The following is a 14,912-nucleotide window of genomic DNA, read 5'->3' as shown; positions in this document are numbered from 1 at the left end:
CAATGCCCTGAGGCCTTTACTGATCAGAAGAACATGAACATGTAGCTAATGAATTTAAAGTAGCTACAACAGTGAAGTCTTTTGTGTATTTGAGACTTTTGTGTGTAGCAATTGTATGTTTGAATGTGCCATTAAATTGGTCGACTTAAATCCAGCATCCGCACGGGGAAGGCCTGAATGGGGTCGCAGTTTCAACAGCTATTTACTATTTAGAGGTGGGAATCACCATACATCCCACGATACGATATTACCACAATACTTAACGCACGATACGATATTATTGCGATTTTTTTTTTAAAATATTTTGCAATATTCAGATTCTGTACATCAAGGTAAACTTTATCAATATTCATTTTCTCTAATATCAAAGTCTCGCACTCAGTCTTTCTCTCATTTCAGTCAGTATTATTGTTGACAAACTGAACGGTTTGTATTACAGTCTAGTCCAACTTAACTGAATGCAACCATCTGGTACAATTATAGCTATTCTGAACTTTGAAATTTATGAAAACTATGCAGCCCATTCAGCAACTGAAGAATTGGAAAGTAAAGTAAAACAAAATATAATTTTACATTAAATAAAAAGTTTTAACCTTAATTAAAATAAAACATGTCTTAAATTAAAACAAGTAAACTGTCATGTTTATTGCTGCCAAAAAAAAGTTAAACACATTTGGACAGTGAAGGAATGTCAGGATTCTTGCTCAGAAAAAGGATGCTCTGAAGTCAGAGTTCCAGTCCACAAAAACCTTTTTTGTAACAAAATATCAATTTCTGCTGTCCCTGTATCGATACATTATTAGCAAACAAAATATCACGATACTACACAGTATCGATTTTTTTCCACCACCCCTACTATTTATGCTGTCATGGTATCTTAGTTGTTTTGCAAATTTGTTACACTTACATGCAAAGTTTAATATTATACAAAGATAACCTGAATGAATGCAAAATCCAGTTTTTAGATTGTGATTTCATTTATTTAGGGAAATAAATGTTATCCAAGCCTACCTGTCTGAAAAGGTCATTGCTTTCTAAATAACTGGCTGTGCCATCTTTGGCAGCAAGAACTACAATCAAGGGTTTGTGATAACTGGCAATGAGTCTTTCACACGGCTGTGGAGGAATTTTGGCCCACTCTTGTTTGCAGAATTGTTGTAATTCAGCCACAGTGGAGCATTTTTGCACATGAGCGGCCTGTTTCAGGTCATACCAAAGCATCTCAATCAGATTTAAGTCCAAACTTCGGCGAGGCTGCTCCAGAACCTGCTGGTATGTTTTGGATCATTGTCCTGCTTCATAACCCAAGTGTTTCTTGAGCTTCACGGTGTGACCTGATGGCCGGGCATTTTGGTCAGTAGTGCACGGATGCCATTTTTGCCCAGCCTCTTTCTTATTGTTAAATCGTGAACTCTGACCTTAAGTGAGACAAGTGAGGACTGTACTTCTTTAGTTTTTGTCTGATGATCTGAAACATGTGTGACAAATGTGCAAAAAAACTAAGACTGAACTAACTTACTCCTTCAAATAGCTCCCGTAAAAAACAACCAAAAGACTCCCACAACTTGTCATATTTATGTTGCATTTCAAGTGTAAGCTTTTTTTGTAGACACTGTTAGTTACTTTTGGACCAATTGGTCTCTAGCTTCATTTTTAACAGATTGGTTTGATAATTAGGTCTCTGCATGAAAGCCAGCAAAGCTATTTTCTAATGTATAATTTTTGTTCAAAATTATTACCACAGTAAGTCTTGTTTTTAGATGTAAGATGGGTCATCTATATGTTAGACAATTCAATAAAAACAAACTCATGTAGATTACCCTCCCTTGTATTTTTTTTCTGCAGAGCATCAGGGAGGATCAAGTCTGTCTCGCAAGGCTCTGGAGGTTACGACAGTGATAGCGTTGAGATGCATCCCATGGAGGACTGTCCTGAAGCTCAGTACTATCACATGCAGTGCCGGTTGAATGAGGGGGGTTACGAACGCTCACCCGGATGCGGCTCGAGAAACTGGGGTCTTCGTAAACAGGCTATCCAGAACTGGCAGCGGCGACCTTACAGGAACAGCACTGAAGGCGAGGAGGGAGACGTATCTGATGTGGGTTCCCGAACCACCGAGTCTGAAGTGGAGATGTGGGAGCAAGAGAGGAGGGCTGTGGCGGAAGTCCAGCAGTCTGCTGCGCCCTATTCTCACAGCAGAGCAGCATACCGCCCCAACGCCGGTAAGGGCTCTTTGGAAAGTTGTTAATGTAAACAGATGGGTAACAGATGGGCGTAGCCACGGTGACAGGTCACCCATCGATTTCGATCGGATAGATATTTTACATTAAAAGTCTAAGGGGATTAACTCACTGTAGGACCTGCATTTTTTAGTACTTTGTTGGCTTGATTTTCAGGTCCCAGGTGTTGGTGCTTGTTTGTCAAGTGCAGGAAAATTAGTAGAAATCTCCATCCTGTAAATCCGACACTCCCTACAATTTAATATCTGGGAGCCAGGATTCAGAGTCGAGGCCTTGAAATGAGTCCCATAATAGAAATGACAGATGTAGATCTGGGTCAGCTTGCTGTAATGTAATATTGCAGGAGCTGCATCAGTGGCCGAAGCTCGTTCTACAAACTGATTGGGGTTTATCACTGAGGCCTTTTATCTGCTGCAGGTCTCGTGTGATATTCATGCAAGACAAGGAAAAAATCTATACCATCTGAGAAAACAAAGTTAAAGAAATTGTATTTAAATCAATAAATAACATGAAAATAGGTACAAATGATTAAAAATTCTAATATTGGACCACACATATGCTTATTGTGTTTGCGGTGCAGGTACACAGCTTCAGTTCAGTTGCGGTGCATCAGGGGTCATCAGGAAGATGGCTCCATCTGCAGTGTTGGAGCTAAATGCAGCTTCTTTACGTTTGCTTCCGATAAACAAAATAAATGAAGCAACGAGGGACAAGAAAAACGCACAAAGTTTAGGGTCTATAAATATTTCTAGCAGGCTCACAGGCTAATGTTATCCAACACAATTTAAAATCTCGAGTCCTTTTTAATGAGATGTTTTGCCACCGTTTCTGTTGTAGATGCTGAGAAAATCAAGTCAAACATTGCTGCAGGTGACTCTGCTGTTCTTCCTCTGTGTGCCTTTGTGCGTTGCGATATTTGTCTGTCATATTGTCTCAGTTCCTCTCCTCATACTAGGTTTTGTGCTCAGCAAAGCTAGGCAGCTGGTCTTTCCTGCACAACTTAAATCCACCACAGATTGTGCATTTCTCTCTTAACTTCTTGTAATGCCAAGATCTTTGAACTCACTGCTGTGGCCCCTCCATCTTTTCCACCTGCTGTTGGGATTTTAAATACCAGTTGGACTGGGGCGGTCTGCGAAGAAGCAAAACTGGGCCAAATCTCTGACGAATTCGTGTAAACTGCTATAACGGCCCCATTAACACAAAAGATTCCTCTCATCATGTTACTGGCATCCCTCTGCTCTGACGTAGTCCCTCTTATCGGGAGAGTCTCTGCCAGGTTGTGATGGAGGTTTATGTATCTACAAGCAAAGACAGAGTTGTTTTCCCAGCATGCAACACACAGTTTGGCTTCTTTTTTTTAGTTCACTTGGCAATCTTGAGCGTAGGTGGTGTGTGTGTGTGTGTGTGCGTGCGTGTGTGTGTGTGCGTGCGTGTGTGTGTGTGTGTGAGAGAGAGAGACAAAGAGAGAGTGAACGAAGAACAGTGAGAGTGTAAGCAATGGTTCGTAGCCCTGTTGGTTTCGAGCGGACACCTTCCAAGGCCAAAGACGAAATGAGTCATCTCGGAGCAATCTTGCTAAGAGGAATGGACACATGATGTCAGCCGATAGATAAAAATCCACAGAATGAAAAGATGAGAAGGTGAAAAAAGAGCAATGTTAATTAGTGTCCTTCAGAAAGTTGGCGCCACCGTGTGACAGAATGTTTTTTTTCTTTTTTAAAGAGGATTTAAAGTATTTTGTAAGAGTCTCAACTCACCCATCATTTCTTTTACATTTTGCTAGAAAAATGGGAAACAGTTGCAGTGATTTATTGAAATGTGCAAACATACATGGAAATAAGCATGCAGGGCAAAAACACAGTGTGTGTAACTTTACTGACCTTGAAAGTCAGAGTTTAACCTGGCCGCCTTTATTTTTCAACCTAAGAAGGTTCAGGCTGTGTTGAAATAGTGTTTAAAAAAATTAGGAATAGTTCTTCAGGCTTCTTAAAAGACATTCAAAGCGCTTCTTTGAAGGTAAAGTATTGTCAAAAATCAAAATGGTTCCTTGTCTGTGTTCATAATTCCCTCGGTTCTGACAAAACCCCACAGTGTAAATGTAGCCTGAAACAAGATTTCTGACAATGCTTCAGTGAACTGTCAGCTGGATTTCTTCCCTATATCTTAAGGATTTGACTTTCAGATACTGTTAATTGTTAATCTATGCTAAATAGTTATTTCCTCCACATGTCCAGCTTCCTCATTATGTTTTGAAAGTACACCATATTCCAATATGTTCCAAACTTTTGGCTAAAAGATCTTTGGGAGTCACCTTGTTGTTGCAAAAATAATATTTGATGCTTGTCAAAGTGTTAACTTTGGTATTTTTCTTAGATTCAACTAAAGAAATGGGTGCTTTACTAAGTTGCAAACACAGCACGGTTCCTCCCTTGACTAGCGTGCTTTCGTATGCTTGACTGATTCATAGGTCAGTGCTAAGTGGTTTAACACACAAACCCCCCCCCAAACATTCCTCTGAAAGAGTGAGTGAACGAGCAGATGTTTAGAAAGCTATTGAACTATTGTTTAAGACTACTTTCTTTAAAAAAAAAAAAAGACAAAGTCTGGCTCCTTCAAAGCAAAATATAAAGAAATGAGTGTTGGCTCAAGATTTTTGCACAGTACTGTATTTGCACAATAATTTTGTTAATCTAGTTAGATTAGGAACTGGATTAAAGACTCTTCTATTCCCACAGGTCGGTCTGAAGGCGTCTACAGCAAGCCATGCAGACATGAAAAGAGTCCTTCCAAATCCAATGAGGTGATCAGTCCAGAGATCCTGAAGATACGTGCAGCCCTCTTTTGTATCTTCACCTACCTGGATACTAAGACCCTGCTGAGAGCTGCCGAGGTCTGCCGCAATTGGAAGTTTGTGGCCCGCCACCCAGCCGTGTGGACCAGAGTGCTGCTAGAGAACGCTCGCATCTCTTCCAAGGTGCTTAGTGAACATGAAGATATTGTGATATATGTAACAGTCAAGATAACCATGTGCTTACTGTTATTATTTAAGGTGTATTTTCTTATGTACATGTATTTTTTTTTCTCAGTTTCTTAGCACAATGTCTCAGTGGTGCACTCAGACGCACTCTCTGATCCTGCAAAACCTTAAACCAAGACAGCGGGGCAAGAAGGAAACCAAGGAGGATTACCTGAAAAGCACACGGTGAGGCACACATCCAACATATAGCTGCCAAAGACTGCATGTAAAATATGGTCACTCCCACCACAGTGTCTTCCACTGCTTTGTGGATTCGCGTTTTGATGTTGTTGCTAACTTAGTTTCACCTTCAGACAAGAGGGTGGAATGCTAAGCTATCAGCTAATGTCAGCAAGCTATGGACTGTATGAAAAGCTCTCAGAGACGCAGTGGAGAGGTGCAGTTGAATGACTTGAACTGTCCGTGGTAAAATAATTCAAAGCTTTAAATCTTAACTCAAAAATGGATGAGTTGTTAAAAAAAAACTTCAGCTACAAAAACCAAAAATCTGACTTTTAGTATGCTTATTTTTCACTGTTGGACAGTTTAACATGAGAGCTCATGGTGACAACCTCAAGCAGGCCATGTGATAAAAAGCCCTGGAGCTCGCTGCTCGACCGATAAGCTCAGTTCCTCTTTTCAAATCCCTGCCTAGTGGCTCATTCACACCTGGTACTGCAGTGTGTGTTGTTTTGGCTTTATTAAGCATTGCTGTGCAAACTGTCAAATTAAGTGACATACCAAATGACTCCTCAAAGAGTGATTGATAAGCGGAAGCCACCAGGAGAAGGATAATTGATGAATACTGACATTTCCGTGCTGCCTGATTATGCTCGGCATGTAAAAGATCAGTTATGATTTCCTGGAAGTAGAAAAGCAGATATTTGATATGAGTGGACGAGTGGAACGTGGAGTGAAGGAAACGAATTAGAGTTAAGTAGGTGCTCCCAGGTTACGCTGATACAACTTGGATATGCTGCAAATGTTAGTGGACCCTTTTTTGTTATTTTCTATAAATGGTACTTTTGGAGTGTCAAAAGGAAAAAACATCACTTTCTGTCTTTTTCTGTTGACCTTCCCTTAAATCTCTGTCTAAGTGGCTGTCTGGAGGAGGGTCTAGAGGCGTTGTTAAAGGCCACAGGAAGTAACCTGCTGATACTGAAGATTTCACACTGCCCCAACCTGCTGACTGATCGCTCCCTTTGGCTGGCCAGCTGCTACTGCCGAGCCCTTCAGGCTGTAACATACAGGTAGACTCTCACACTGACATCCAGGTCCTGTCTTTTGTGAAATAACGTACACTCAGACCGCTCTATAAAAACAGATAGAAACTATCCTGCTTTTTATCCCGAAGTCATGCTCTAATCTGTATAATATTGCGTGCAATTTGGTTATTTGTGCATATTTATTCTGTTTCAGGAGTGCCACAGATCCAGTTGGTCAGGAGGTTATCTGGGCCCTTGGAGCTGGATGTAGAGACATTATATCCCTACAGGTGGCGCCATTACATCCATGGTAACACACTCCATCTCATACCCAGAAACTCTGTTAAAATATGGGATTGCAAACAAATGAATGAACATTTCAAACCCAGTCTTTTACCTTCAGCCAACAACCCGCTCGCTTCAGTAACCGATGTCTGCAGACCATTGGAAGATGCTGGCCGCACCTCCGTGCTCTTGGTGTGGGCGGTGCTGGGTGTGGGATTCAGGGACTGGCCTCATTGGGTAAACTAGAATAATAATTCCACTCCTTAGCGATTACAAATTAGAGTTTGAGCTTAACTGATCTAATTACTTTGTGTATTTTCTTGTATTTGATGTTTTTATCCAAATGAGTCTTGTCCATTCTTTGTTGTCCTGACATTATTTAGTTTAAAAGACCTGCATTTCTGCTACAGCTCCTATAAATATAAGTGAGTCTTTGTGTCCTGCAGTAACCTCTGCTGTGTTTTATTTTGAAATCCTCCCTCTCTGCAGCGAGGAACTGCATGCGCCTGCAGGTGTTAGAGTTGGACCATGTGAGTGAAATCAACCAGGAGGTGGCAGCAGAGGTTTGCAGAGAGGGCTTGAAGGGCCTCGAGATGCTGGTGCTCACCTCCACACCAGTCACCCCGAAAGCCCTGCTCCACTTCAACAGTGAGTTTGAAAAAAAAAAAATAGATCAGGCTAAGTAGCTTTGCAGTTAACTAGTGTGGCTGTGTAGTCAATAATATTAAAGCAGAACTCTAAGCAGAGCCATGTTTTTGCTGTTACATTACTGCCGGTGTTGTTACTTATGTGTGTTAACGCTCCTTCCATTTATGTAGGTGTTTGCCGCAACCTCAAATCCATTGTGGTTCAGATCGGTATAGAAGATTACTTTGAGGACCCGAACAGCCCAGAAGCTAGAAAACTGTTTGATGAGATGGTTAACAAGCTCCAGGTAACAGCACCTTTGTGTCTCACAGTCCACCCACACTTCACATACATAGTTTGATACACCAGTTTTTCAACTGATGAGACATCCAGTACTGTTCAGACAAAATCAAGTTACAGGCATTCATTACTCAAGAGGAGGAAACCAACAGAAACCCAAACCTGCCTGCTAACCTCTCAGTTAAAATTAAATTTCCCATTTTTAGAAAATGCAGTGCATGATTGAGGTGACCTGTGGAAGTTCACACAGAGGTGATTTTAGTGACTTTAGATGCTGATCGCTGTTTGAGCCAGGCGAGCTGGTCTGAGTATTTCAGAAACTGCTTTTTTTACTCAAACATCCCCACACAACCATCTCTGCAGTTTACAGAGATGGTCTGGAAAATAGGAAATATCCAGTGAGCAGCAGCTCCTACAGTGAAGATACCTTGTTGATGTCAGAGGTTAGAGGAGAATGACCGGACTACTTTGAGCTGATAGGAAGGCAACCATGAGGTATGCAGAAGCGCAACTACAACAGCAGAACACCACACAGGGTGCCATCTCAAACTGGTTTCTTGAACGTAACATTGAGTTCACTGTAGTCAAATGACCTCCACAGTCAGCAGATCTCAATCCAGTAGAGGAACTTTAGGATGCAGTGGCAAAGGGGATTCACATCATGGACGTGCAGCTGACAAGTCTGCAGCAGCTGTGTGATGGTGTCATGTCAATATGGGCATATCATCACACCAGCACCTTGAAGAATTAAGGCAGTTTTGAAGGCCAAAGGAGGTCGAGCCTGCTACTGATGGAAACTTTATTCTGTGTTATTTCCTTCTAAAAACATGCAGCCAAACACAATGTGACTGTCAAACAAACCACGAGCACCAGAAAATGTGCCAAGATGGCGCCACCTTATCTCGCTGTTGTTTTGCATCTCTGTGTTCTTCTGCTGTTGTCGTTTTCCTCTCAGGCAAAGCTGACTATCACAGCTGACTTAGTGCTGTTCTGTCAAACATCCAGAATAAATAAAAAGAGTTTAGCCAATGAGAGAAAGACGTTTTTGTTTAAATAACTGTACAGTATCAGTTTGTATTATTGTTTGTTAGTGTAACTTTTATGTAGGAGTGAATATGATTTGTAATTTGGAAACATAACTCCTTATATACACCCCCCACTCTTTGTCAGCCCCCGTTATGAGTCTTCCTGAATGAGCTGTTACTATTTTACTAAAGTAACAGCCATTCATTCATCAAAGGTCGACTGTGCAATGTCAATGTCTGACATTGTAGTTACTGTATCTGGTAACAAAGGTCCTGTATACACATGACTAAGAGTTAGGTCAATAGTTGTTAAGTGGGTACAGTGCATCTATCTTTATCACAGTTGCATACCATTAGACCATGACTCAGTCCTCAAAGCCCCAGTGATGGTTTGTTGTGGATGTGCTGCTGCTATGCTGCCAAGATGCTCTGGCTGTTGTTGAAGCTTAACACACACACACACACACACACACACACACACACACACACACACACACACACACACACACACACACACACACACACACACACACACACACACACACACACACAGCTGTAGAATCAAGAGATTTTTTTAGTTTGAGGTATTTTTTTCTTTTCTCTCCAAAAGGTGCAAACAGCTCTGATTCACTTTTATCCCTCCTTCCTCACGATTGCTGTGGAGAAAGAAACATCAAAGTGAATCATCTGTTCTGTCAAACAAGTCATGTAAAGGTGAAGCATAAAGGGCAAAAAAGGTGCATCTGTACGAAAATAAAAGAGCATGACGAGATGGAGATTTATAGAAGATAGACTATTTGGCTTGCAGGTATTTAGAGATAAGTCATACACACCGTGTGTCTCTACAGGAAACGAGATTATGATATCGCACTCTCTTTTACTTTCAGGCTCTAAAGAAGAGACCCGGCTTCTCCAAAATCCTCCACGTGAAAGCAGACAGTCTCTGCTAACGTCTTTTGTGCAGGTTCCTCAAGCCTTGGAGAGGGTGCCATCACGGCTCCAGTCAATCAAAAAGACCCAGCTGTTCCTGGAGTTGAATGCGTCTGCAGCATCGTGAAGTAGTATTGAGGGCTCAGTGTGCATTTTGCTAAAGTACAAATCTAAGACAGAAAAACTTGATACAGTTATCTCGTTAATATCGGTTAGCCAGTTTGACTTGCAGCGGCACTATGTATCAGAAAGGGGGGCTTGTTTTAAACCTGACAAACTCAAGAAACGCAACAGCTTACTCTAAATTTTCCTTTGCAGTAACCTTTTTGCTTTTTCCATTCAAAAAAGTGGTTTCTGTCATTGCACAGAGCAGATCCCTTTTATTGCAACCCTTGAAGCCACACGACAGCACTTTTTAGCTGTCCGCATCCACACAGTGCTCGATGTAGACTAACACCAACAGCTGACGGGCTGCAGACCATGATCACAGGCAAATGTGACTTCTCTTATTCAAGTTCACGTTGTGTTTGTGTCTGCGTGGATGACTTAAACACATAAATGGAAATTGTGACAAAGTACTGGATCAAGCCTGTACATTGAAACTGGACAATGGATGACTTTGAACACTTACTGCTTCCACCCAGAACAGAAATATGCTGCACCAGCTGCGGGTTCTGTGGACAGAGCGCAAAGGACAGCCACACACACACACACACACAGACCTTCAGTCTTCTAAACACTGCCTGGCAGTGATGCATTTTGCCTCCTCTTCTCTAACATCCTCTGTTTCCATATGTTTAAAAAAAACAAAAACAAACAAGGTCACGAATCTTGTGTTTTTAAATATTTGGGCCTTTTCATCCCAGACAGCAGGATTTAATACCTGACGTTACCGGTGCCATTCGTAACAGTGTCCTCATTCCAGTGAGCGTTTTCTCCAATGTGCCATTAACGAGGGGGAAAGGGGGACCAAGTGTTTGATCACTAAAATCAAAAGCAGTGTTGACGTTTAATTTAAATGTGTGTGAATTTAAGGCGTTGTGTTTCATATGGGACAAAGTCTCCAGGTGTCGTAGAGTTTGGACGTCATCCGACTTTCTTCGTTTGCCACCTGAATCAGTGCCATTCCCGTTCACGGAGCTTCTCGTGGCCAAAGCTCTTGTGTGATCCCTCATTTGTATTCATTTAACATTAACGTCCTCTGCCTCCCTCTGCTGGTGATTCCATGCAGATGCAGCGCTGACGTGCAGCTGGCGTTACGTGACACTTTGTACCCTTTGCAGCATGGAACAAGGATCACCTTTTACTATTTTGCAGACATACGGGATCAGGTCTTCGGTGTCACCTTTAAAATTGGAAAAGCGACCTGACTACAGTTTAGCGTATGTTTTGGAAATCCTCAAGAAGTATGAGTAGCAATACCTGCAGTAGTTAAACTTACTGTGTTCACTTTCTGTGCTGCAAATAGCTTAAAAGGGAGGAGCTCCAGTGATTTTTATACAGCCAGATCACCCGTATACACACAGAGATACACACAGTAACACAGCCTGTGAAAACAGTATCTTAATATATGCCGAGGCTCTGCAGGAGCGTTGTCCTGTCTGAGAAAATAGAAATTGTGATCTGGTGGTTATCTCACATTTCTAACAGAAAACCTGGGATCTGAACTGTGGGTGTAAAAAGATGTAGGTGGTTACCAAAAAACTGTATTTCGGAGTGCTGCAATGGACTGTTTTATTTTTTATTTTTTTTATAGTTTTTGAAACTTGATGGACCAAAATTCTGCTGCACTGAATTTTAAATGTCTCTCTAATGAGTTCCCTGACTTTATGGAAGTGCAATACTAAATCTCTAAACGGAGCTCACAATCAGTTTTAAAGGGGACCTATTGTGCTCATTTCAATTCAATTTTATATAAATTCCCAAAAACATTCGCCTCAAGGCGCTTAATGTTGTGGAGTAAAGAAGAAACCACAATATTGGAAAGAAACCCCAACAATCATATGACACCCCCGCCTACCAGTGAGCAAGAACCTGGCAACAGTGGGAAGGAAAAACTCCCGTTTAAAGGGAAGAAACCTCCGGCAGAACCAGGCTCAGGGAGGGGCAGCCATCTGCTGCCACCGGTTGGGTGCTGAGGGTAAAGAGCGCCATATTTTTATTCTTGGGCTCTACTAGGTAGCTTTGCATGATTCACAGACAAAAGTAACTCCTTATTTTGCTTAATCTAAGCAAAATACGCCTTCAGAAAGATTCAGAAAGTCACGTGAGAGGTGGGTGGAGATTCTGAGCTCACAGTTATCTGCCTCAGATGACCGTATCAAGGATTTCCGCTCTCTCGGTGACATCATAAAAATGTCTTCTGTAGCCTGATAAACTTTCAGAAACCAAACGTTTAGTTTGAAGCCTTAGCTTTTGGTTCACAGCGATTATGAGGAGCAGTATGAAAGGAAAGCATAGCAGGTCCCTCGCTATAAACAAATCACGAGCACAGTTCTGTAACAAGTTTCAAAATTAATCAAGAGACGTGCAGAACATGACTTCTTCTTCTACTCTGTCACTTTACACACCTTATTCGCCCGACGGCCCTGCCTCGCCACGCCAGGCTGCATCATTTGTGGGCGGAACAGCAGCAGAGCAGAGCAGGTTGACATTTTCAAGGAGCCCTGTGTGGGTGTCTGTCACGTGAGCTCTTTAAAATTCCCAGATAAACAAAGCTCTTAGCTGCTCTGCTTCACAGTCAGATATACGTACGCAGACTTGTATAACTGCAAATTGTTGTGACGACAATTCGGGAACAGTCGTGGATGTCCATTTCTCCGTGTTCTTCCAGTACCGCATATTTATTATCCCACACTGGTCACAGAATGTTTGCTGGGTGCAGGTGAAGGAAATGTGGAAATGTAAAGGTTTGCTGACACAATAGAGAAAACACAAAAGCACTTGTTGATTTTTTTTTCAGTTTTAGACAATCCTGCCTTGGTCATCAGCTACTCTGTACATAATGTTTGCTTAAAAAATGACCAACCTTTGATGTTATATAATATTAAGGTCATACTAACGAGTGGCAAAGTTGAAGTTTACAGGTGTTCACTCTGTAAGCGTTTTCTCTCCAAAGGTTGACGACAGACGAGCAGAGAGAATTATATTATGTATAACAGTAGTGTTGAAATTGCAGTTGTGTACTAGATACTTTATATTAAATGTGCATCAGAGTCATATAGAGATGGAAATTATTTAAGAAGAGGTTAAAGTTAATAATCAGCTATTTATTTCTATAAAAAAAAGAGCGATGTGTAATACTGTTGGCATGTTTGTGTTCACGCATCAGTCATTGAGTTGCCTTCTTTACTGTTCTGCTACTGTGGCGAGAAAATTATTCGATGTTTAAAGAGCTTTGATTGCCTGCAGGTTAATAATCTTTATTTCAACCCGTCTGTTGTTGCACTAGTGAAAAACAAAACAGGATTTAAAAAAAAGAAGAAGATATTTCAGATGTTTATTATAAGAGTGTTGTTTTTAATGTTCAGCTATCTCTCAGTATTTTAACAGAAATATGATGCACTTTCCCCCCCTTTTATCGGCCGGCCGGTCGTCGGTTGTGTCGGGAGCGACGGCGGTCGGCCTGCCCGTCTGCGCCTTCTGATGGGCTACTAAAAAGGAACTCTTCGCTTACGTGTCGGTTTCATTGGGAAGGTGATTTCGGAAACACGATAAGCGATACTTTTACGATCTTCTATAAGTGAACAGACATATGGTTTCTCATCTGTCATACCTCTTCATGTTGGGAAGGGGAAAAGATCGACCCTGATTCGGCTACATTCAAGTGTTTTTTAGGTTACCGATATGACCTTACGCTCATCTATTTTGAAACGTTTTTAATTGATTTGCTTTAGTTTTGCTTTTATTTGCCGATTTCACGCGCGCACCCATCAGTACATCAGTTGCTTTATTTTGAAGTTGGCCTGCTGAGGTTGTTGCAGAGCCCTTTTGTTGCCCTCTAAACCTGCAGATTAGAGGTGCCAAGCGTGCTCCAGTGACTCCTTTTGGTTCGAGTTATGATCCTGTAGTTTTTTCATTGTTTTGAAAATGGAAGGTACTTTCTCATTCACTTTTGTTTTGTTTGTTTTATTTAAATCAAGTGTCCTCTGTTGCAGTTACCCCAGTTTATCATAGTGTGCAATAGAGAAATGGTGTCTGAGTGTTCATGTACCTCTCTGTACATATTTTATGTGTGATTGATTGTATTCTGCCCATTCATCTGAACAGTATTTTACACATTACCTCAACACTTAACTGGGCAATTAAGTGTGCCGTTTGTCTTTGTAATCTTTGTTTTCCTTTTATTTTTTGACCGCCGGCTGATCCATGAACTTCATCCGATTTGCTTGAGACGAAATTAATTCTGTTGCTGGAAAAACAACAACAACAAAAAACCCAAATAACTTTCCCAAAACATGATCAGCCTTCTCTGATGACTGCAATAGATAAAAATGTTTTACTGCTCATTTTCACTCATTTTGTTGTCATCAATAAAAACTGCTTTAAATTGTACTGGCTCATTTTTTAAATAATTTTTTTGTCATTTTAGAATAAAATCATATCCTAGTAAGATTTTAAGATATGACTATGTAGTAGAAAATCCTTCAAAACAGAAAGATCACGGTTGGAAGACCTTACAGTACCTAGACCTAGACTCACAGGCCACTTTATTATCTACACCTTGCTAGAAACCAAAGGTGCTCTGTTGGATTGAGATGTGGGGACTGTGCAGGCCATTTGAGTACTGTGAACTCTTCATCATGTTAAAAAACGCAGTTTGAGATGATTTGAGCTTTGTGACACGGTGTGTTATCAGAAGATGACTACACTGTGGTCATGAAGGGATGGACATCAGCAGCAATACTCTCATAGGCTGTAGTGTTTAAATGATGCTCAGTTGGTACATTTCTGGGCATGATGCACGTGACTGTATTAAATCCACCCCAAAATCAAATTTTACCATCTATTTTCTATAAAAATGTCATTCATTATTGTAAAATTAGAAATCTGTGACTTAAATTGATAAGGAACACCCGATGATGTGACTTGTCAACGTGTGCATACTTTTGAAAAGAAAAAAAGAAATGAAATAAAAGCACCGTCCCCACATGTAATGAGCCACTCAAAACAGCAGAGCAGATCACTTTAGCCTTGGCCTGGAAAGATGTAGCTGAATGGTTAAATCCTCTCTCTCTTCAGCCTCACGTGTTCCCTGCTGGACCGGGACTCCTGCCAGAAC

The 14,912-nt window shown here is 41.2% G+C and overlaps 1 protein-coding gene across 3 annotated transcripts in view; it reads left to right on the top strand.

Moving 5' to 3' along the window:
* Window positions 1-14,185, top strand: part of fbxo41 (F-box protein 41) — an 81,931-nt gene extending 67,746 nt beyond the window's left edge. For all 3 annotated transcript variants that reach the window (XM_026171179.1, XM_026171181.1, XM_026171180.1), the window contains 9 exons: window positions 1,846-2,222; window positions 4,979-5,217; window positions 5,330-5,445; window positions 6,357-6,509; window positions 6,679-6,774; window positions 6,868-6,986; window positions 7,239-7,397; window positions 7,568-7,683; window positions 9,589-14,185. In XM_026171179.1, the coding sequence (XP_026026964.1) occupies window positions 1,846-2,222; window positions 4,979-5,217; window positions 5,330-5,445; window positions 6,357-6,509; window positions 6,679-6,774; window positions 6,868-6,986; window positions 7,239-7,397; window positions 7,568-7,683; window positions 9,589-9,651 (1,438 nt within the window). In that variant the 3' untranslated portion in view covers window positions 9,652-14,185. The remainder of the gene's footprint in view (window positions 1-1,845; window positions 2,223-4,978; window positions 5,218-5,329; window positions 5,446-6,356; window positions 6,510-6,678; window positions 6,775-6,867; window positions 6,987-7,238; window positions 7,398-7,567; window positions 7,684-9,588) is intronic.
* Window positions 14,186-14,912: the final 727 nt, after the last annotated feature.

The sequence above is a fragment of the Astatotilapia calliptera genome, chromosome 6 (assembly GCF_900246225.1).
Source record: "Astatotilapia calliptera chromosome 6, fAstCal1.2, whole genome shotgun sequence".
Taxonomy (NCBI): Eukaryota; Metazoa; Chordata; class Actinopteri; order Cichliformes; family Cichlidae; genus Astatotilapia; species Astatotilapia calliptera.
Note: the sequence above shows the minus strand (reverse complement) of the source record. Positions and strands in the feature narration are given on the sequence as shown.